Raw genomic sequence first — 24,761 nt, 5'->3', positions numbered from 1 at the left:
ATGAGCAAAAAGAGGGTGGGGATCAAAATGCTCAAAATTGGCTGTGAAGGACCGCTTTCTCACCAATTTCTGCCAACAAAACAAACAACAAACAAACAACTGCACAACAAACAAACACTTGTACATGCAACAGTACAAACTTTTCAAAAGTTATTGAACAACGATAAAGCGGGCCTAATTCGAATCGACTTCAAAAATGCTTTGAATTCCATTACGAGAAGCAGTGTGTTAGATGCAGCGCGAAAACTCATTCCCGCTTCAATCCCTTTTGCTTCTTTTGGGTATTTTCAGCATAGCAAGCTCTTTTTTAAATGCAATTCACATCCAAAGTCAACCAGGAGTCCAACAAGTAGACCCGCTGGGGCCCTTACTGTTTTCTTTAGCACTTTGGTTTATTATCAAAGAACTCTACAATGAGTTGCCAAATCTTATGCAAAGTTCATGGTACCTTGATGGTGGAATTATAGCAGGAACCGGAGAGGAATTATGTGAATTATTAGAAACTTTATCAACTCATGGCAACAAAAGTGACCTTGAACTCAGAAGAGACAAGTGCGAGTGTTGGTCCCCCACGTATCTTAATGCTGTTGATAGCAGGATAAAAAGAAACAGCCAATCAGGAATCGATATCTTGGACGCAGCAATCGGAACACCCAGTTTTGTTGCATTTTGTCTGGAAAATGGGTTCAAAAAATCGGGTTCAAAAATCCAGGCTATTTAGAAAACCCTCAGTGCGCTTTTCGAATTTTGCGTGGCTGTCTGGGTGCACCTAAATTGGTGTATTCGTTGAGATGCAACACTTTGTCCCCTGAGAACAACAAAATACTTGAAAAATTTGGTCATCTCCAAAGAACAGCTTTTGAAAATAAATTGCGTTCTGTAATCAGCAAGAATTCATGGGACCAAGCATGCCTGCCAATAGGCAAAACAGGAGCTGGAGTTGGACGTTCTCTGAGCCAATTCACAGCTGCTTATATTGGTTCCTTATCTCAGTCAGCAAACATAGTAGAACCCAACTCACGAAGGTAGTTTCACAGACTTAGTGGAGGAGTTTAGCACTTTGGAGATTCCTCATTTGAAGCAACAGAAAATTCAAGAACAATTTGACAATACGGCTCTAAGCAACCTTCTTGATTGTCAAACCTCCACCAGAGAAAAAGCTAGACTGTTATCTTTTTCCCTTCCTCAATCAGGAGCTTGGTTGAGGGCAGCACATATCCCTGTTCTTGGCTTACCCCTTCAACCTAACGAGTTCCCAGCTGCTCTGAAGTATCTTTTAGGAATTTTACTCTATGATTCGGATAGGAGATGTCCATATTGTAAGTCAGCTAATTTGGACATATTTGGAGATCATGCCGTATCATGTCACGGGCGTGGTAATATTATCTGTCGTCATGACACAGTACGAGATGCAACAATGGCAACTTGTTCGTCGGCCAATCTTTTCCCTATATGTGAGCAAAAACATCTTCTTCCAGAAAACAATTCAAGGCCAGGCGACGTGTATTTGCCCAGTTTTATGGTAGGACAACCCGCAGCTTCAGACGTCACCATTACGTCCCCACTGCAAGCTTGTTTTATCTAAAATGCGGCGAGGACATGTGGTTTTGCTCTAACCCTGGCGGAAGGCAGAAAATTGAGCATTATTGCCAGAAGTGCAGCAATATGGGCATCCACTTCATACCATTGGCGTTAGAAACTTTTGACGGACTATCCGAAACAACGCGGAAAACACTGAAAAGAATAGCTTTTTTGTCTGATAACAGAGATTTCCAGCCCACTGGCCTATCAGTATCCTTCAATCGCCTCACTCAAGCGGTATCAATAAGTGCAATGCGTTGCTCGGCTACAAAGCTGATTGCAAGAGATTCGCGATTATGAGCCAGAAATGATGGGGATTGTCGCATCCAATTATTCCGCTATGCCCAGTGCTTCAAAAATTCACTAACCCTAAGTGATATCGGACTCACTTTATGAGAGGGTGAGCCCTTCTTTGATTAAATGCCAGCCTATGAGTAGGGACTTCAGTTAATTTTACTAGTTTTTGTCCTCATCCATCAGCAGAGAAACTTCGAAATCATCAAAGGAAACGAATTATCTCAAAGAGATCTTATTGAAAGAACAACTGCTCCTCTTTGCCTTCTTACCTGATGAAATGGGGGCGAACTTCAGTAGTTGAGCCAAATCAGAAAAAGCGTTCACGATTATTCGATCACGAGTTTTTTCTCCTACATAACCAAAGTGGGAAGAATTTAAACGAACATTTCACGCGTGAAAATTTGAAAAGGACATCTGAATTTAGAATTTTTGAACTGCTGATCTGTTGAATTAATTACCATAGTTATGATAACCAAGTTAAAAATAAGTTAATTATAGTGAAAAAAAATTCTGCCAACAGTACACATAGAGTGTAGTAAAATACTAAAAGTGATAACAAAGAGGCCAAGGTGTACTTGACGAGCGAGTGACGGAAAAATCTAGAGCAAACACGTTTAGGCGTATGCTAAACAAAATGCAAGACTGCATTAACTGCTTCAAATTTCATCCAAGACTAGTTAACAATTCTCAAAACACTTTTATTTTCTATCTAAATTTTCTCCAAAGACTCCTATTTGATAAACGAAAAGGAGTTTCGCTGATGTGATTTAGCACGTAGTATTCCATCATCTCGCATCCATGAAATCTCGGAGCACGATAATATTTCATATAGAAGTCTGAGATTTAAAAAGTAGAAATTGATACTCATGAAAAATTGATTTTGGAACAAATGTAAATGATATTTGGGTTGTTTCCCGTCATAGCCCCTCAGCGCTTAGTGGTTAGATAACCCATAGCCCCCTCCCCATCATGTTAAACATACCATAATGGGGGCTATAATTTTATTGGGGGCAATAGACCCGATATTTATAGAGTCATTGTACAGAAAAAAGCAGACTCGTTATAAAGCGTTCACCGACAAATAAAAATTAAAAAAATATTTTTTAGCTATGGGCTTAACATTTAAGGACTTGTTAATTGCCCAGTTTTTTCCCTACAAAACTGATTGAGCAGAAAGGTGGTTAACATAATGACGTTCTTGTCAAAATTTGTCGGGTCTCATTGAAGAGTGTAAGAATTTGCTTAAAATATATGGTGAAAAATTTCGTCATTGGCGTTTTCCCATTGAGTGAGAGCAAGTATAGCTTACGTGACTCTATGTGAAGTCACTTACAGTCCCCGGCTGTGATCGAGGACGTCGGAGCAGTTCAAGTTGTTCACAAGAATTCTGGAGTGACTTCTGCAAAATCAATTAATTTTGCTTGAAACACTCACGTGCACATTTTAAAATGCCGAAAGTCTGCATTGCCAGAAGTCAAACTGTCAGAAGTTGCTACTTAGCCAGAAGTTGACTTCCGTTGACTTTCGTCATTTTAAAACGTGCGCATTTTGTGTTTGAAGCATGGGTAAGTGACTCTGCAGAAGTCACTTCGAAATTCTGACTTAATATCTCGAGCCGCTTCGCGGTTCTCGATAAACGCTAGAAGTTCTCAATGACTTCAGGCAGAGTCACTTAATCATTACTTGAAGCGCATTACTACACGTGCATGTTTCTTAAAAATCAGGATATCTGCAGTGTCAGAAATTAAAATGCTTAAAAAATCATGGTATTCATCTCCTGACCATATGTTTACGAACTTCTGGCATTTTAACTTCTGGCACTGCTGACTTCCCACAGTTCCAAAAGTCTAACTTTGTGTTTTGGACCTCTTTGCGCGTTTTCATGATAGAAAGTTGCCAAGGCTCATGATAGAAAGTTGCCAAGGCCCTGCATGCTCTGTTTATGATTACTTCAATTTTTCTTTAGTAGTATTTTGTTATTTGATGAGGAAACCATTTTTTTAATACGTAACTTGGATTTCGCTCACAAAATTGAGCTAAAGCCTCTAAAAATCTACAAATGAAAATAGTCAGATGTCTTCTTTCATTTAAATGCAATCTGTAGTAATTCACAACAATATAGTTCTAAAAATTTTAATTGTGAAAAACCAGTTACCGGGAATTAAAAAACAGAATAGAAAACACTTTACAAATTATTTTCGACTTCCTTAACAGTTTCTGCGACCCGATCATTGAACTGTTTCGTCTGACTTAAAGTCAAGCACCAAAACACCAAATTGAATAGGGCAAAGCTGATAGGGTAACAAAACCGGCTAAATATATCAATTATAACAGGATCCGATCCAATCCAGGTCCAGAATCTCTGTTTTCCAGATCTTGACATCTGACTGTTTCGATCTATCTTCTGCTGGAGAACTTTCATGTTGTGTGGATTTGAATGTTCTTCAATTGAGATTAATGGCAATTGAATCGTAGGTGAAGTGATGTCTTGATGAGAACTCGGAGTTATTGGCTCGATTTGAGGAAAGTTTTTGAAGTTTCTGAGGGGGTAGTTGCAGTCACACCTTCTAAGAGTGCACTGCGAGCGGCTTGGATGTTCATCTGTCTTCTTCTGCATGTGCTAAAAAGATTCTGATTTAATATGGATGGAGGTTGTTATTATAATTAAACATTACCGGCGTCGGGCCAATTTTTCAAATGATAGGCGACCAGTTGGCTTCAACGGTAGCTAGCTCTACAGCCTAGGTCGAAGCAATATTTAACTTAATTGAGAGGTGGGGTGAGCATGGGGGCTGAACTCAGCTACGTACGAGCGTGCGGGATTACGGGTCGAATGAGGTGGAGGGGGTGGAGAGGGGAATAAAGGATTGGATTTTATGAGCACCCTTCCTCGTGTCATTAAGTGATGAGACTATCTCAAAACGTGTCTTAAAGGAAACTTGTTCTTTCCAGCTTGATCAATCATAATAAATGATGAAAAATGTATTTAGTCGATCACATCCACCTTCTTAATCAAACACTTGCCAAATGATTGCCGAAATGGTACAGTTATTCTCATCTTTGTCAGATTAAATAACTAGTTAAATTTATTCAGGTAAAATGAGCACTTTGCTTGGCGTACAAAACAGTTTCATAACCACCTGCTCCCTCAAAAAATTAACAACTGTCTAAATAGCTACAAGTTCATACAGATAATATCAACTGCAAAAAAGTATTTTTGTTTATAAAAAAGTATTCAGTAAGTAAGTAAGTAATATAATAGAAAGAAACGAAAAATATGAAAAAAAGGACGGAATGTGATTAATGTTAGAACTCCAAATACTATAATTTAGAAAAGCAGGGGAAAGTTATTTTTGGAGCTAATTTTTGTAAGAAAAAAACTTTTCAAGCGAAAAGAAATGAGACAAATGCAGAATGGGCCTCTGAAAAGGCCTGTATCCTGAAAAATCTTTAGAAAATTGGAGATGTCGCTTTAGTATTTAGATTAATGACCACAATGATTAACTAAAAAAATGCTATCGGCCAAATTATCAGAATTTCGGAACTCGCTATATGCAAGTGTAACCTTGATGTATTGGCGGCACTAACTCATAAAGCGATTTTAAAAAAACTTCGCTTTTTTCGGTTTGTTCAATTAAAAAGGATATCATTGACTCTGCAAATACATCTCCTCTTCATCTTTTTTAAGATACGGCGAAAGTAGCAGTATTTTTACATGCTTCGAAACTTGAGGAGCTAAATTTACTCAGCTTGAAAAGAAAATGTTTGATAACAAAACGATTCAATGATTGACATGGCTATGAGAAAAATTAAATCATAGAGCTTTCATGCAAAATTAAATGCAAAAAAGTAACCAATTTAGTGCAGTAGAGGCAGTGTCAAGACAAAATAATCACAGCCAAAAAACAACCAATGGTAAGAGAAATACCCAAAATGAACTCAATAGAAGAAAATGTTTGATAACAAAACGATTCAAAGATTGACATGGCTATGAGAAAAATTAAATCATAGAACTTTCATGTAAAATTAAACGCAAAAAAGTAACCAATTTAGTGCAGTAGAGGCAGTGTCAAGACAAAATAATCGCAGCCAAAAAAAAACCCAATGGTAAGAGAAATACCCAAAATGAACTCAATAGAAGAAAATGTTTGATAACAAAACGATTCAAAGATTGACATGGCTATGAGAAAAATTAAATCATAGAACTTTCATGCAAAAATAAATGCAAAAAAGTAACCAATTTAGTGCAGTAGAGGCAGTGTCAAGACAAAATAATCACAGCCAAAAAACACCCAATGGTAAGTGAAATACCCAAAATGAACTCAATAGAAGAAAAAGTTTGATAACAAAACGATTCAAAGATTGACATGGCTATGAGAAAAATTAAATCATAGAACTTTCATGTAAAATTAAACGCAAAAAAGTAACCAATTTAGTGCAGTAGAGGCAGTGTCAAGACAAAATAATCACAGCCAAAAAACACCCAATGGTAAGAGAAATACCCAAAATGAACTCAATAGAAGAAAATGTTTGATAACAAAACGATTCAAAGATTGACATGGCTATGAGAAAAATTAAATCATAGAACTTTCATGTAAATTTAAACGCAAAAAAGTAACCAATTTAGTGCAGTAGAGGCAGTGTCAAGACAAAATAATCGCAGCCAAAAAACACCCAATGGTAAGAGAAATACCCAAAATGAACTCAATAGAAGAAAATGTTTGATAACAAAACGATTCAAAGATTGACATGGCTATGAGAAAAATTAAATCATAGAACTTTCATGTAAAATTAAACGCAAAAAAGTAACCAATTTAGTGCAGTAGAGGCAGTGTCAAGACAAAATAATCGCAGCCAAAAAAACCCAATGGTAAGAGAAATACCCAAAATGAACTCAATAGAAGAAAATGTTTGATAACAAAACGATTCAAAGATTGACATGGCTATGAGAAAAATTAAATCATAGAACTTTCATGCAAAATTAAACGCAAAAAAGTAACCAATTTAGTGCAGTAGAGGCAGTGTCAAGACAAAATAATCACAGCCAAAAAACACCCAATGGTAAGAGAAATACCCAAAATGAACTCAATAGAAGAAAATGTTTGATAACAAAACGATTCAATGATTGACATGGCTATGAGAAAAATTAAATCATAGAGCTTTCATGCAAAATTAAATGCAAAAAAGTAACCAATTTAGTGCAGTAGAGGCAGTGTCAAGACAAAATAATCACAGCCAAAAAACACCCAATGGTAAGAGAAATACCCAAAATGAACTCAATAGAAGAAAATGTTTGATAACAAAACGATTCAAAGATTGACATGGCTATGAGAAAAATTAAATCATAGAACTTTCATGTAAAATTAAACGCAAAAAAGTAACCAATTTAGTGCAGTAGAGGCAGTGTCAAGACAAAATAATCGCAGCCAAAAAAAAACCCAATGGTAAGAGAAATACCCAAAATGAACTCAATAGAAGAAAATGTTTGATAACAAAACGATTCAAAGATTGACATGGCTATGAGAAAAATTAAATCATAGAACTTTCATGCAAAAATAAATGCAAAAAAGTAACCAATTTAGTGCAGTAGAGGCAGTGTCAAGACAAAATAATCACAGCCAAAAAACACCCAATGGTAAGTGAAATACCCAAAATGAACTCAATAGAAGAAAAAGTTCGATAACAAAACGATTCAAAGATTGACATGGCTATGAGAAAAATTAAATCATAGAACTTTCATGTAAAATTAAACGCAAAAAAGTAACCAATTCAGTGCAGTAGAGGCAGTGTCAAGACAAAATAATCACAGCCAAAAAACACCCAATGGTAAGAGAAATACCCAAATTGAACTCAATAGAAGAAAACGTTCGATAACAAAATGATTCAATGATTGATATGGCTATGAGAAAAATTAAATCATAGAACTTTCATGCAAAATTAAACGCAAAAAAGTAACCAATTTAGTGCAGTAGAGGCAGTGTCAAGACAAAATAATCACAGCCAAAAAACACCCAATGGTAAGTGAAATACCCAAAATGAACTCAATAGAAGAAAATGTTTGATAACAAAACGATTCAAAGATTGACATGGCTATGAGAAAGATTAAATTATAGAACTTTCATGTAAAATTAAACGCAAAAAAGTAACCAATTTAGTGCAGTAGAGGCAGTGTCAAGACAAAATAATCACAGCCAAAAAAAACCCAATGATAGGAGAAATACCCAAAATGAACTCAATAGAAGAAAATGTTTGATAACAAAACGATTCAAAGATTGACATGGCTATGAGAAAAATTAAATCATAGAACTTTCATGCAAAATTAAATGCAAAAAAGTAACCAATTTAGTGCAGTAGAGGCAGTGTCAAGACAAAATAATCACAGCCAAAAAACACCCAATGGTAACTGAAATACCCAAAATGAACTCAATAGAAGAAAATGTTTGATAACAAAACGATTCAAAGATTGACATGGCTATGAGAAAAATTAAATCATAGAACTTTCAAGTAAAATTAAACGCAAAAAAGTAACCAATTTAGTGCAGTAGAGGCAGTGTCCAGACAAAATAATCACAGCCAAAAAACACCCAATGTTAAGAGAAATACCCAAAATTAACTCAATAGAAGAAAAAGTTTGATAACAAAATGATTCAATGATTGATATGGCTATGAGAAAAATTAAATCATAGAACTTTCATGCAAAATTAAACGCAAAAAGTAACCAATTTAGTGCAGTAGAGGCAGTGTCAAGACAAAATAATCACAGCCAAAAAACACCCAATGGTAAGAGAAATACCCAAAATGAACTCAATAGAAGAAAATGTTTGATAACAAAACGATTCAATGATTGACATGGCTATGAGAAAAATTAAATCATAGAACTTTCATGCAAAATTAAATGCAAAAAAGTAACCAATTTAGTGCAGTAGAGGCAGTGTCAAGACAAAATAATCACAGCCAAAAAACACCCAATGGTAAGAGAAATACCCAAAATGAACTCAATATTCATCCTTGTGTTGAAACTAAAAGAAAATTTTTTAGTACAATATTATCTAAATGAGATAACTGAGAATGTATTTAAAGTATATTTATGAAGTTTTAAATTCAGTTAGTGCATTTGGCCATGCCTCAGCGGCCAGTGCAATTTGATATGGGAGCTATCACAACCGAGTATGGATTTGAATTATCCTCCTATGTGTGATAATGCAATCCTGTGATATCTCGTGCTAATTTCTAACCGCCTAATTGGGCATATTGGCGTTGATAATATTTCACAGAGATTGTTTTGAGGCACAACCAAATGGAAATTGGCTTTTGCGATTTTTGGTTATCCTGAGATACCTTTGTAATTCTGGTACGTTAAAATAGCCCCACATATTTAGTCACGCGCTTGGTCGAATTTGATTGTGACAATTATATCAAAATAAATGCATCTGCAGCATTGTAAAAAAAGTTGTAAATTTTCTGGGCAAAATTAAACACAAAAAAAATTGCTAACTAAAATTCCTGTCATCCTAAGATTGATTCTGTTCCCTGGCATATTAAATCACTTGAACTTGCCGAATACCAACGGAGTAATATTTGAGAATTACAATGCTTTTGAATTTGTGTCGGTAGCTTATCGCATTTTAACAGAGAATCTTTGGGTAAATTGTCCGTGATTGTGCCCCAGTGATTCTGGAATTTTTATCGTGTAAGGTCTGATAAGATGCTGATCAAAAATCTTTATTGTGTAAGATCTTATCTGGTCTTACACGATAAAAATTCTGCCCTACGTGAAGTTTAATCGTGTAAGATCTGTTAAGATACTTATCAGATCTTATAAGATAATAATTCAATTTGATGAGTTGTTATCTTATAAGATCTGATAAGTATCGTATCAGATTTTATAAGCTAATAATTCAATTTTGCTGAATTGTTATCTTACAAGATCTGATAAGTATCTTATCAGATCTTACACGATAAAAGTTCACTAAGGGCTGATTTTTTATCGTGTAAGATCTGATAAGACATGTTTTAAGGATTTCAATATAACCGAATAACGTGGTCAAGTTCTTATGAAAGTACAAAAATAATCGGTCAACTAACCAATTTCGAAACAAAAAATGATTGTTGATTCTATTTTGACGGCAGTATAATTCTGAGTCTTAACTATGTACTATGGCTAAACTTAGCAATTCAAGATATTTTCGGTCTTTGAGGAAAATTTTACAGCCTAGTTTGATAATTACTACCTCAGAAAAAGTCCCTAACACTCGAATAATCTTTTTCACAATATCTTATTAGTCTCAAAAGACAATATAAGATTATTTTCCCTTTGTTGCTCTGACACTTAAGTATTTCAAGCTGTAGTTTTTTGGCTATTGCTTGAAAGCTACCCTGAAATGTCTTCAATATGTAGAACAAGTCATACTTATAGAATTTTTAGCTTTCCGAATGTTTATCTTACAAGATCTTATAAGATTCTTATAAGATCTCACACGATAAAATTTTTTTGTCAGGTAGAATTTTAATCGTGTAAGATCTTATAAGGGAGATTTTTTATCTTGTAGGATCTGACAAAAGTCAACTTTTATTGTGTGGGATCTTATCAGATCTGATAAAAAAAATTTATCGTGTAAGACCTGATAAATTGTCTTACTCAGGCGACGCATAATCTTATAGTCTTAGTCAGGCGACGCATAATCTAATAAGTACTTATAAGACAATTTTGTAAGAAATTTGTCAGATCTTACACGATAAAAATTCTCAAATGTCTGGGGTGAGATCAACATTTCATCTATTGATGGACAAAGACTTATAAAACCTAATTTGCAGGAGACAGTTTCTAGAGGGCGGGATGAAAGCCAAATCTTGTGCATAGGTGATTATATGAATATTAAATAGTATTTAAAATCAATTGAGAGTATAGACTACTATTAGTATTTAGCAAAGCGTGGAGAGTTAATTTAGTGTTCCGTCATCGTTTTTTTAGTTTAGTCTTCTATCTCCGTTCTTATTGCGTATCTTAGAAACAGTATGTTTACAGCAAAATGATAAAAGTTTCCAGGCCTCAATTAAAGACTATTTAAAAACCATAAAATCATACGAAAATGATTCTCGACCGTTTACTGTACTATGAAGAAAAACTCTGCTTCTTGAACAAACTGTTGAACAAACAACTTAAGTTTGGGTATGGCCAGTACATGCTTTATATACTATGATAAAATTATATTTTATGAACGATCAATGTTCAATTTGTAAAGCGGGACAGTGCCCAGATGATTCAAGCTTCAATTTTTATCAGAGTATTTAATTCGAAGCAACTTAGTTCAAAGCAAATATCAGTTGAAAAAACATATCGATTCAAATCAAATATCAGTTGAAAAAACATTATTGATTGTTGTAAATACAATCAATAATGAAAAATTAACTGATCAACCGATTAGTCTGGATTTGCCTGTGATTTCGAAAGAATTTTGTGCTGTGTAACACCCCAGTGTCATTTCGGTAAAGGGTAGAAATTTTTATGAGGCCTTGGGGTGCTTTTTTGCATAAATTTGGGCTGGATTGGGATAAAGATATTTAGGAAAAGATTGGGAATAGTATTTCGTTTACATTTCAGGGTGTTCAGTAATTGACATATTTATTTTTGGTTTCAAATATCAGTTGTGAACGCTGTGACTGATTCAAAACTTTTTAAACATAAAAGATGAAACAAAAAGTTAAACTTATGAACTAACCTTGTAGTTTGTCTCTGCAAAGGAAGCGAATGCAAACTCGATGAGGGCTGCGAAAACGAACAGGAAGCAGACAGAGAGGTATATGCTGACAGGGGTGTAATTGGGACATGGAGGCAGAGACCCAATGCACCCTGTCGTCAGTGTCATCATACTCAGGGCACAAGTTATGGCTATGGAAGTGCGTGCTGCTACTGCTTCTCTATAACAAATATAAAACCCTATCATATTGCCAATGAGGGCTTCATTACACTTCATTTTGCGGCCCTTAAAAACAAAGTTTTTTCCAGGTTTTTTTTAACTTAATTTGCTTTTTGCAACCTACGATTAGTTAAGGACAACTGAAAAGTCTCGCTAAGAGAGGAGAGACGTTCCATTTATCATAATCTAATTATATGTTAGAGAAAAAGGACTCAAATTGAAAAACGATAATGAGTTTGGGCTTAAAATTAAGCTAAAGAAACATTCAACTATATTCAAAAGACATGCATCAAACATTTTCTAAATTGGCTGTAAAAATCATGTTCACAGATCTAAAGGTATAATACAGCGTTTTTTTAATTCAACGGAAATAGATTATGTTTATCTAGTTTTAAATGTAAGACTTGAAATACCAACTGATAATTTCTAATAAGATCATTCAACGAAAGAAATTAAAAGTGAATAAATTGGGTGTTATGGCATTGGATGTTGTCACACAGGGCATTTTGGCATTGGGTAAATTTTTAGCATTAACATTACCATTAGATTTATATCCATAATTGTTTTTTCACATAGCAAAGCCATCGAACCCTGAAATGTAAAAATTCCAGAAGGAAAATCACTATTCGGGCCATCTTTGTTAAACTCGTTTTGTGATTTGTTCATGCATTTATAAAAGTTTATTTTAATTTGAGACTCACGGGTTAATGTAGAATGTTGTCCAGGATATGATGACTATCCAGGTTGAGGGTGCAAATATCTGGCCGAGGTAGAAGCTAGTCTGTCTTGTCAACAAGTACTGTACTACAAGTTCAGTTTGAACATCCTCCACTGTAATAAACAACAAAGCACATCTACACACCAAATTGCACGCTATGTTTAGCATTGGGTCAAAACTTTGTCGAAGCATTTTGTTTTAGATCAGCGAGGGATATTAAATCTTTTCTTAAATTTTAGCTCATGAATCACAAATTATGGAAAAGATCTGGAAAAATATAAATTGTAGATATAGTATGCTGTTAAGGCATAGAAAACAGAACAAGCCAAGATTGATTCTAGATAATTACTTGAGAAGACACTCAAATTGACGATTCAGGCTTGATCAGAGATTTTCAAAAGCCAAAAACTATTTTCATTGGTCGAGCATGGTAATTCTATCCCTATTATTGGTCTGGCATGGTCGTTAGATACAATTTATTGTTCAAACTTGGTGTGATATCCAGTCAAGGAATTATTTTATGGGTACCTTAGTCATTCAGCATTGCGTTTTATAAGATTGTATAATTTTCTTACGTAATCTTATAAGTTAGTTCTTTAATCTTGTAGATCTTATAAGATATTTTCTAATAATGCAAGATCGCGTAAGATCGTGGAAGATTTGTAATAGTTAGTATAATATTATAAACTGCTAAGATTGATATCGTTCTTAAATGGTCTTCTAATATTCGGAAACATTTATGAGATGCTACTATTATATTATATATTGTTTGTGTTGCTATGATTTTTGTATAAAATTATTTAGGATTATGACTGACTTTTGATTATCTTCCACAAAAACAACTCAGGGATTACCAATAATTCTGATGACTCTATAAAGCAACTATGTCAAAAGATGTACCATAAAAATCAAATTGATGAAAATCAAGCATCATAGCTTCAAATGATCCGATGAACAAGAAAATAAATCAGACAAGGAGGCTCGGTAATGTGTGATCGCACATAAGGTTCCGAACCCCCTCATTCACAATTTTGGCATAATTGTCTACCGAATGAGGAATAGACAGGAAACAACAAAAATTCAAAAATGTTTCAAAAAATTGGTGTATGAACGAAAAGATAGCCGCCAAAGCAAATAACTGAGTGGAGTGAAAAATGATGCATTAGATTGATGAGATATTCCAATATTAAGAAATCGAGTCAAGACGAACAGCAAAATCAAACAAAAACAACAAACTTTAGTTACATCAAAAAATTTATGTCCGTTTTCAAAAATAAAACTTAATAGCAAAGTCAAAATAGCGTCAGATAAAACTGAAACTAAATAAAATGACTCAAAACTCACCAGTTACAATTCGACAATAATGAACAAAAACAGTAAATTTGAAAAAATCATTTTTTTAGGAAAAAAACAAATAATTTCAAAGTAATGAAAACCATTAGAAATCAATTTAAATATCCCATAATTTTACAATTAAAACACGGTGCTTCTAAAGATGGGAATGAATAATGTCGGTATGCACATTTTATGCGCTTATAAAAAGAACAACAAACAGAAAACAAACAAAAAATCACTTAAATTTTGACAGAAAACGCTTTTGGAGCCGTAAAGCCAAATTTTGGCCCTCAAAACTTTGGCCCTCAAAACTTTGGCCCTCACCTTCAATGAACCTTAATAATTTATTATGTGACCTTTCATTAATGAAACTAGGTAACACGTAGACAAAAAAGAACAAAAAAACTCAAAATTATGTAATATTTAATTTCTTTCGAAAAAAAAATTATTTCCAAAGACATGAAAGTCATTAATAACAAAATGAAGTAATTAAATAGGTTCGTTAATTCTTCCAAAGTAAGTTTTTAAGACCTGCATTTATCCAGTATATTTCTTACATCTACAAAAAGAACGTAAAAATGACAAAAATCAAAAATTTGTTTACGTTTTTTTTATGAAAAACCCGTTCCAAAACCAATAAAGTCATAACGAATCCTTCAAAAACTTTAGATTTTGCGACACGAATCCCTTCAGTTGACACTTGTACGTGAGACCAATAAAGTCAAACTTCGCTTGTAATTAACGAAGCTAGTTAACAAACAGACAAAAATGAACACAATTGGTAAGTTTTTTTTTATTTTGGAAAATAATAATTTTCAATGTCATGACAGCCATCAGCTATCTACTAATATCAGAATATCGGCTCAGTTATTTTTTCATGAGAAGCCAACGAAACGGGTTCATTGTGCAGGAAACTACAAACAAACAACCAAAGAGACAAAGTAAAAACGTCAGTTAGAGACAAAAGTAAAAAAAATCAAGTAAATTCTTCGGGAAAGTAGTGTCGAATCCGTTAAAACCATAAAACATCCTTTCAAGGATTTTAATATTACAATTGTGACTTATGTTGAATGCCCGCCAATAATGTGATATATGAATTGTCAAAAATGTGATAATGTGACAAACTAGAAGACGTGAAAAGTGGGCAAATACCTAAAACAAAAAAAAGAATGTGTGATCAAAGCCAGAAAACCATAATCTATGGCGTGAAACCTCAACAGACATTAAATTTGAAATCACTAGAGTGAAGAAGCATCCTTTGGTTGCTGACTTTAAAATACAAATTGACCAAAATTGAGAAAAAAATAGGCGAACTTCAATAAGCTATTATTTATTTAAATCAAAAATTTTTAAAAGTCAAAACGACTATAAGCTTTCAAGTAAAAACTAGATGCTTTCATTTGAACTGGCTGAGGAAGCTCATTGGATCCATCACTACTGAGATTTTAAAAGTTGTTTTTTTTTCAATTAATATAGAAAAGATTACTAATTTACTTTAAAAAAAGACCGACTGATTACAATCCGAATTATTTCTTCGGATTTTAACAGACCAAAATTGGTCGAGAACTAGTCCTGGTAATGTTTTCCGTCTCTTAGAAACGCTTGTAACTCTAAATTTTTTAGATATAGATAATTTGTTAGTTAAAAAATTTACAAAAATTTTGGCGTTTTTGATAGTCATTGAGAGAAGTTAGCAAAAAGTTTTTAATTACAGAGCACTCTCAGCGGAAATTGAAGAAGAAATAGCCCCCTTATTGAGTTTACAAAGATTGTGTTGAGTTTTTCTGGGTTTGTATTTCCTGCAAAATTAATCAAAATGGATGAAAGAAATTTATTTCGTACTGTTTTTGATGAAAAAGTCTGAAATATTTAGCTAAAATTTTTGACAAAATTAAACAAAAATAGTCGAGAAGGTTTTATTGTCTTTAAAATTAAAACCCACAACACTTTAAAAAGACAATTTTTACAAATCTTAGCAAAATTGACGAAATTTTAGTCAAAAATTCCGGAAAATGTGAATACAATCAGCGGAACTTACTCTATTTTCTCAAAAGTTTTAACCCCGATAACTCCCTGTAAAAAAGAAAATCGAAAAAAAAATTATTTCCATAATCTACGCTAGATGAGCTTTCTAATGATACCAGTATCAACTCTCTATGATGAATATTTCGATCAGCCAGAATTGTCTGAACAAAAAAAAACCCATTTGAGTATATAGTTCCTCCCCCCTCAAGAGGGGTCGGAACAATAAACTAGCCAACAAGCAAGCTAGCAAGATCAAATAAACTAACAGAAAATTTTGATACATGAAAAATTGTCATGTTAATAGTGCGAAGGATCATATAATATAAAGAAAACACCAAAAAAAATCAAATTGAATTATCATTGGTCTTGATATATGAAAAATTTGTGCTAAAATTAAAAATAAAATTTTGCTATAACTGCAAATTTTGTACAACTCAGTGTTTGCGTTTGAGCTGATAATCAAATAGCATTAATTTGCATTTGAGTTGAGCATCAAATAGAACTATAACATTGGAACCGACTCCGTTTAAAAATAAAAACTTTAATTGTAATAACTAAAAAATAAGTAAAACCACGAAAAATTATGATAAAAAGCAGGCATTTTCAACAGTATTAATAACATTATACTTGTATTGCAAAAACAGTTGTTTGCAACAAAATGAGCCCAATTCTTCGACAACAATGAAAAGAAGTAAAATAAATTATAGTATGTCGTAGATATTTTGTCTTGTGAAAGCAACTGAGTTTGTTACAAGTCAACTCTCTAAATTGCATCTATCTGCCAATTTATCATCCCCTAAATGCCACATAGTCCCACAAAAAGACCTAAAGCTTCAAGGTTGAACTTAAAATAAGCATTTTTAACTTAAGGTCGTAATCATTCAATCTACAAATAATTAGAACAAAAGAAGTTTTCAATCGAATCTATTTCAAGGAAATGTATAATATATTAGGGAATTTTTTGATCAGAAGATCAGTAGTTATGTTGACATTTTGAGAAAAAAATGTGTAGTCTTCCTGTTGCATTAACATTAGATGGACTATTAAAACGTTGCAATAGAAATTCCTCATATTCTGAGGAGGACAAATCCAGTATTCGCGTTTCTCACAAAATTGTTATACAACCCGTTACTTTCGATTGACAGACGACTGATTGCCAAGGATTCCGTATTAGAAAACACTTTGAAATATCATTCTAAAATTTACAATGAGGAAACAAATTTGGTCGCCAGGTCCCTCTATTCCAACGCTGTCCTGGCGTTGTTCGTAGTAGATGTGATGTTCTATCTGTGTGCTTTTAAACCTATTAGCCGTATATGAAAAGATGAAATTCTATCGCAACTAATAATATGAGGAAACCTTGAAATATTTTTTAGCAGAGAGGCAATCAACTTAATTTCTTAAATCTAAATTGTAGGAGTCGAAACCGAAGAAGAAACAATCTGAAGAAGCCAAACATCATTAATGAGCAAAATGCAAAGCTTTTATCAATAGAAACTCCCTTTTCTTCGAGACCTATTACACTACTTTTTTCAGGCTCATTCGTTGTCAAAATATTCTTTAAAAAAAGAAGAATGAGTCAAGTTGCTTGTCTCTAAAAACTTTAATTACCAAAACTGAAATGACAACAAATAAATAGAAAAATTTAGCAAATTTTTGAAGAATCGCCTTTAGCTAAAACAAATAAATTTGTGAGTATTAAACGGTCATAAAAAATATGCGATCGCTTGTTTTGGATGAACTAGTTAAAACATCACAAATATCACATTAAATGTATAACTTTTTCTATTGAGCAATATTAATTTCAATTACTTCAAAAGAAATGACCAATCATCTCTCAGCACAATACTAATTGTTCCGACCCCTCTTGAGGGGGGAGGTACTCTATACTCAAATGGGTTTTTTTGTTCAGTCAATTTTGGCCGATCGATATATTCATCGTGGAGAGTTGAGACTGGTATCATTAGAAAGCCTGTCCGGCGCAGAATATGAAATTAAGAAGATTTCTCTGATTTTAGAAAATAGAGTGAATTCCTTTGATTTTATTCAAATTTTCCGGAATTTTTGACTAAAATTTCGCTAATTTTGCTAAATTTTTTAAAGAAAGTGTTGTCGGTTGACTTTTTAAAGACAAAAAATATTGCCGGCTATGTTTATTAATTTCTTTTGACAAAAATTCTGGCTAATTATTTCAAAGTTCGGAATTCATCAAAAACAGCACGAAATAAATTCCTTTAGTCCACTTTGACTAAATTTGCACTTTTTAACTTCGCAATTTTGCTCCTTTCATTGTCTGTTTGTTACCCAGTCTCGTTGATTACAGGCAAAAAATGACAATTTTGTTGTCAAGGGAAGATGTCAAAGGATTGTTGTTACAAAATCTAACGTTTTCATGACTTTACTGGCTTCGATACAAGTTTTTTACAGAAAAAAGTAAATTAATTTTTGAATTTTGTCAAATTCTACGTTCTTTTCGTAGACGTAAGATAATTTTGCACAACTGCAGGTCTCAAGAAATTCCTTTGGAACAATAAAGGAACCTATTTAAATATTTCCTTTTGTAATTAGTGGCTTTTGATGTCTTTGGAAATATTTTTTTTTCGAAAAAGAAATGTTACTAATTTTTGACTCTTTTAAAATTTTTGTCTAATTGTTACCTGGTTTCATTAATGAAAGGTCACAGAATACATTATCGGTGTTCGATGAAGGTGAATGAAACATTTTTTGAGGGCCAAAGTATGGCTTTACGGCTTCGAAAGCGTTTTCTGGCTAAATTTCACTGATTTTTTGTTTGTTGTCTATTTGTTTTTCTTTTTGTAACCGCATGAAAATCGAATACCGACAGTTCTTAATTCCCATCTTCAGAAACACTGGTTTTCGTAAACCTGTGCGATTTTATAGTTGATTTCCAATGGCTTTCTTTATTTGAAATTGTTTTTAAAAAAATCATCGAATTTTTCAAACTTACTGCTTTTGTACTCCATTGTCTAGTTGTTACCAAGCCTTATTGTGGACTGGTCTCATATCATTTATGGCTTATTACACGTTTTTTTATTTTTTCAGTTTTATCTGACGCTATTTTAACTTTGTCATTAAGTTTTGTTTTTTAGAACGGACATAAGTTTTATGATGTAATTAATGTTTGTTGTTGATGTTTTATTTTGCTGTTCGTCTTGACTCGCTTTCTTAATATTGGCATATCTAATAAATCTAATGCACCATTTTTTACACCACTGAGTTATTTAGGCTATCTTTTCGTTCATACACCATTTTATTTTTTGAAAAATACTTGAATTTTTGGGGTTTTCTATCTGTTCCTTATTTGGTAGACAATTATGCCAAAATTGTGGATGAGCGGGGTCGGAACCTTATGTGCGATCGCACATTACCGAGCCTCCTTGTTACCTATAACCTTCGATCATATAAACGATTGACCGATAAACACCAATTATCAAAAATATTCCTTTCAAAGAAGAAACTGCACAATAGGGAAGCATTTGCGAAAGCTCAAAATTTTTCCATGGGTCGGGTTTATTTTGCCTCCATACTGATTCTCTTAAATATGAACTTTTTATATAAAGTTACTTACGTTTTGAACACAGTTTCCATCAAAGTTACTTCCATCAGTTTCTATCAGAACGAAGAAAATATGTGAAACTACATATTGACTGCTTCATAAGAAAATACCATAACAATCCAATACTTCCAAACAAATATGGAAAAAAGTAATCTTTGAGCAATTCAACGAGAGCATCAAATGAAAAATTAAAAGCTTTATGAGAACTGTCTCATTGATAAAGATAAAAAGAACACTTCGTTGAAGTGAAATTATGTTGGCAGATTGATTTTTGCTAAAAACCAGTTTCGCTTCAGGTTTGCTATAGAGTTTGAGATAAACAATTAACATAAATAATCCGATATCGATAAAATCTTACGACTAAAGCTCTATCGAAAATTCTTGAAAGATTACTGCAGCGTCAATTAAGTGATTTTTAGCAGAGAAAAAGATTTATTTCCAGAAGTATAGTGAAAAAGTAGTTCGGAATCAGAACAAAGTATTCATGTGTTGCTGCACTGATTTATCGTACATAATCCTTCATTAAACCATTGAAAAAAATAACATAGCTACAGCTGCACTTCTTGAATTGTCAAAAACTTTTGTTTCTAAAAAAACACCAAATACACCGATTGATTTCTCTGAACTTTTGAGATAATGCAGTAAAACGTCCCATTTATTTCATAACCAAGACCATGAAAAAAAACCACTGTGCTACCATTCAAAAATTGTTTTGAAGTTAACACCAGACTCTTTCATTTGCAGTATTTCTTCTTTAAGCAATTTACTTTTCCTAAAATTTGTTGGAATGAAATAAATCGTTGATTGCCTCGCTTGATAAGCGAAAAAACAAGCTTTCGAAATGATCGCCAAAATGAAAAGTTTGATTAATTTATAGGCTTGAAAAAAAAACAAAAAAATCCTTACCATGGAAATTATTTTTGTTATACAAAAGAATTTATTTATATTAATTCAAATTCTCTGGCCAAATTACTGCGCCAGCAAATATCAACTTTCCATGTTGTGAGGTTACTAAAAACGAATGGAGAGAAAATTATGTCTTTGATTCCATGCCAAAGAACGAGGTCAACAAAATGTTTTTTTTCAGAATAACTTTTGCTAAACCATGGTTTCCCTAAACCACTCTTTAGGGTCTTTTTTTCTTTAGAGGCTAGGTCAAGTGCGCTCCTTCTGGAGCCCAGCAATGCACCGACTCTAGTCATCAAAGAAAGCAAAAAGGCCCACGCTCAAGGTAAGGTTACATTTCCGCCCTTGTTTGTGACCCCCTCTGCGCAGAGCGATAGCCCCCACACTTCTTTCTGACTCCTTCGCGCATTGGTCTTAGCTCTCTAGGTTTCTTTTCTTTCCTGAGCGTGGGCCTTTTTGCTTGGCTAGGTCAGGTCTTTTTGGAGCCCAGCAATGCACCGACTCCAGTCATCGAAGAGCCAAAAAGGCCCACGCTCAAGCTAAGTCTAGATTTGCGGACGCCCATTTTGCAAGGGCCCTGGAAGAATTCGTCGCTTATCTTGCCAGACCCTTGCAAAAATCAGACGTTTATCTTGAAAGAAGCTTACAAGATCGACACCTATCTTGCAAAATTCTTGCATATCCGACGGCTAGATCTTGCAAGATGTTGCGTAATCTCACAAGACTCTTGCAAGATAGCCGTCGGTATCAGACAAGGGCAGTTTCTCGGCATAAGGGAAAAGTAGGTCCTTATTTTCAGAAAGAAAACTGATTAAATTTTTTGTCAAATTTGATGCATCATATAAAGTGGCAATAACATTTTTCGTTTGTACGATCACAAAATATGATTCACTTCACGATTTTTTTGCTTATATGGGAAACTTAGCCTTAACATTAATTTTTGTACCTCACAATCTACTTTTTTCTTTTTTATATATCAAATAATTACACTTCCAACAAAATGCTCGTTCTCTTTATTGTTTCAACAATAATAATTCTTGAACCAATAAAAGTTTATTGTTTTGTTTGTGTTTCTAATCGAGGGTCCTATCAATTTTAGAAAGCAAAACAATACTTTGTGTATTAGGTGAAAAGGACAATACTCAATGTTTTGAAAAGATTTACAAAAAGAGGGCGGAATATTTCTAATATACAATGGAGCATTTTTTGGAAGCATTAACAAGAAAAAATAATGAATTTCAGTACAAAATGCAAACAAATTTTTCGTGAAAACATCTTTAATCAAAACTAACGAAGGCAAAATGAAGGGAAAAAGTATTTCAAATTCTTTAAAAAGCCTGGGATAAAAATCTTAAAGTCAGGAGAACAGAAGATAGATTTCCCTTGTTATTTAAGTAATTGTTCGCAATAAACTGATTCCAAAAAAATAAATATTTTTTTGATATCCGAGTGGTTTAAATATTTGAAATACTAGATATGTATGCACACTTTTTAGAACACGAAGTCTTTTTCTGATAATGCATTTTTGCCAGAACTTTTTTCTCAATAATGATCCCAATAAAATTTTTTCTTGTTCATTTATTGAAAAAGATTGCTATATGGCAAACAGAGCCAATAGACTGTCTGAAAGCAGAGTTTCGGTAATGTACAAACGAAAATGAAAACAGGTAGCTTGTTCTGCATTTGAGAAGAACACGAAATGTTAAAATAAGTTTTTTCGTTTTGGATCAAAGGTTACTCAGATTTGGAGTGATCACAGAATGCTTTGAAACCCCAGCTAAAACGCATTGCTATGCAGCAAAAAAGTTTCTACAATAGCGGGGAATTGCTGGTTTTTGTAAACGATTAATTTTAAATAATTGATCAAGAGAGGAAATGACAATGTAGCTAAGGAACACCAACTATTAAGATAGCCAAATATTTAATACTCTAGGTTGTTCTTAGGACTGGCTCCAACTCAGTTTTAAAACTTAATTGTTCCGACCCCACTTGTGGGGGGGGGGAGGAACTATATACTCAAATGGGTTTTTTTGTTCAGTCAATTTCGGGCGATCGATGTATTCATCGCAGAGAAATGTGAGTGGTATCATTAAAAAGCTGGTCCAGCGTAGAATTCAAAGTTAAAAAGATTTTTTTGATTTTTTTTTTCGAGGAGTTATCGAGGATTGAAGTTTTGTGTGAACACGGGATATTTGTTCACTTTTAGTGCGATTTTTCTCCAAATTATGATATTTTCTATGAAAATAGTATTTCAAACTTAAATTTCTTGCAAAAAAAATGATCCAATTTCGTGTTCCTAACAGACTAAAGGCGATAAAAAAGACTAGTTCTGGTCATATAGGCAGCTTCAATATCAAGAAAATTCGAAATCTATTTGAGAGCTCTTTTTATAAATCTTTTCTACTTTTTTGCTTTCTAAGTCACCTAGAGACAAGTCACTTTTCATATCGAAGTTCCGTTAAGGACAAAACTCCTATACAGTCAAATGAAGCCCAGTGAACAAAAAAAACGTTTTCAAGGAACTGCTCGAGTCTTATGGCATGGACTCATTGACTTACAGTGCAATATAGTCCGTAATGGGATTTAAGTGAGCATATCTAGTGCTTTGAGTGGACAGCTGATGGCTGTTAAGACTTTCGATCATGATTTTTTTCGAACATTAACCAAACATAATTTTATTATCGTGAAATGTAAGTCAGTCTCTGTGATGACAGCACACTCTTCCGTCCTACTGTAACCAAATTTGATCTAGCTGGCAGTTTTTTCTTCTAACTTTTAGTAAAATGACTTCAATGACACAAGATCTCAAAAAGTTTAAAGAATTTTTTTTGGATATTTCCGGATTATTGATTACTTTTGAAATCTTATCACACTATCCTAAAATTGACAGCTCCTATTGACAGTCAGTGTTTCAAAAAGACGTTCAGTGGATCACAGAAAAATTTTTCAGAGAAAAATTTATTGTTTCAAATGGCTTCGACCTTTTATTCTCGCACTTCTCTACTGAGTATTTCGTTTTTTCCTATTTTTGTTGTTGTTTTCATAGTCATAAGATTTGTTGTGATGTCTTATTGATCACTTATGCATGACTAACATCCCCATACTCCTATTGAAGCATATTTTTGTATTATTGGTTACTTTTGAACTCTTATTACATTATCCGAATATTATACACGCTAGCCAAATATTATTCTAATCCCATTGGCTTGGAAGAGACATTCAGTGGATCACAGATAAAGTTTTCAGAGAAAAGCTAATGGTTTAAGTAGCTTCGAATTATTCTTCTCGTACTTTTCTACTGAATATTGGTTTTCGCATGTTCTTGTTTTCATAGTCTTAAGACTTATTGTGATCTCTTTGTGATTATCTATGCATGACAAATATTTTTTTCCTGCCATCGCGTTATTTCTGAGCGTAGTTGTTGACCTCCGTTAAAAGCTTTTGAGTTTAATGGCTTTTAAGACTTTAAAAAAAATTTTCGAAAAATTTTTTGAACATTGAACGATCTTAAATTTTTTTCGTGGACTGTTGGTCAATCTAAGTATTTACAGTATCCCTCTTTATTTCTAATGCAGTCAAAAAAAATATGGTTAGCGGTTTTATTTTCTACGTATTAGTTTTAAACCTTCAATGCCACTAGTTTTCATATTTTATTTCGGGTACTTTTTCTCATTTTTGGATGCTTTTGAAATCTTATCACATTATCCTAATACTGATAGTTCCCATTCGTTTAGAGAAGACGTTCATTGGACCATATATAAAGTTTTCAGAGAAGAAATTATGATTTAATTTTGCTTCGACACTTTCGTCTGCCACTTTTTTACTGAATTTTTGGTTGTTACCTGTCTTTGTTGTTGTTTTCGTCTTCAATAACTTGTTTTAAGGTGTTATTGACCACATATGAATGGCCAACAAACTTTTTGGCCCAAGGAGGCGGAATTTAGCGTATTTTGGTGGATTCCGTTGAAGGCTAATGAAAGTAATTTCGTTGATACTACGAGTTTTCTCAAAAATTTCGCGTTTCTAATGTAATTGTTCATATTTGATTTTTTGAAACTTATTGATATAAAAAAGGAATCCCATTGCTGTTAAAAAATTGACTGAACATAGGAAAGTTTTAGTGAAAAGTTCATTTTTTTAATGATTTCGACACTTCTCGCTCAATTTTTTTTATTGAAAATGCTGTTTTTGCCTATGTTTGTTATTTAGGTAGCCGTAAATTGCTGACAATCCTCTTAGGCTTGTAGTTGAAGATTGAGTTAATGATCTTACCCGAGTCAGTTAGTCAGCTTATAGTATTTAGTCTTAAAGTTTTTGATATACCTTTTCAATCATTTTTCAAACTTTTCAGTTTTTGTTGTTCTTTTTGTCAAATTGTAACTTATTTTCATCTATGAGAGGTCAC

General features: G+C 33.3%; 1 protein-coding gene across 1 annotated transcript in view; it reads right to left on the bottom strand.

Annotated features, from left to right (window-relative positions):
- Positions 1–3,995: 3,995 nt before the first annotated feature.
- The window catches only part of LOC142337226 (gamma-aminobutyric acid receptor subunit alpha-6-like), a 47,759-nt gene continuing 26,993 nt past the window's right edge, over positions 3,996–24,761 (bottom strand). Inside the window, exons 7-9 of the mRNA XM_075386361.1 lie at positions 12,497–12,626; positions 11,598–11,796; positions 3,996–4,498 (exon numbers count right to left, since the gene is read on the bottom strand). Of these exons, the coding sequence (XP_075242476.1) occupies positions 4,064–4,498; positions 11,598–11,796; positions 12,497–12,626 (764 nt within the window). The 3' untranslated portion in view covers positions 3,996–4,063. The remainder of the gene's footprint in view (positions 4,499–11,597; positions 11,797–12,496; positions 12,627–24,761) is intronic.

The sequence above is a fragment of the Convolutriloba macropyga genome, chromosome 3 (assembly GCF_964194025.1).
Source record: "Convolutriloba macropyga chromosome 3, txConMacr16.3, whole genome shotgun sequence".
Taxonomy (NCBI): domain Eukaryota; kingdom Metazoa; phylum Xenacoelomorpha; order Acoela; family Convolutidae; genus Convolutriloba; species Convolutriloba macropyga.
This window is presented reverse-complemented; position numbering and strand designations above follow the sequence as displayed.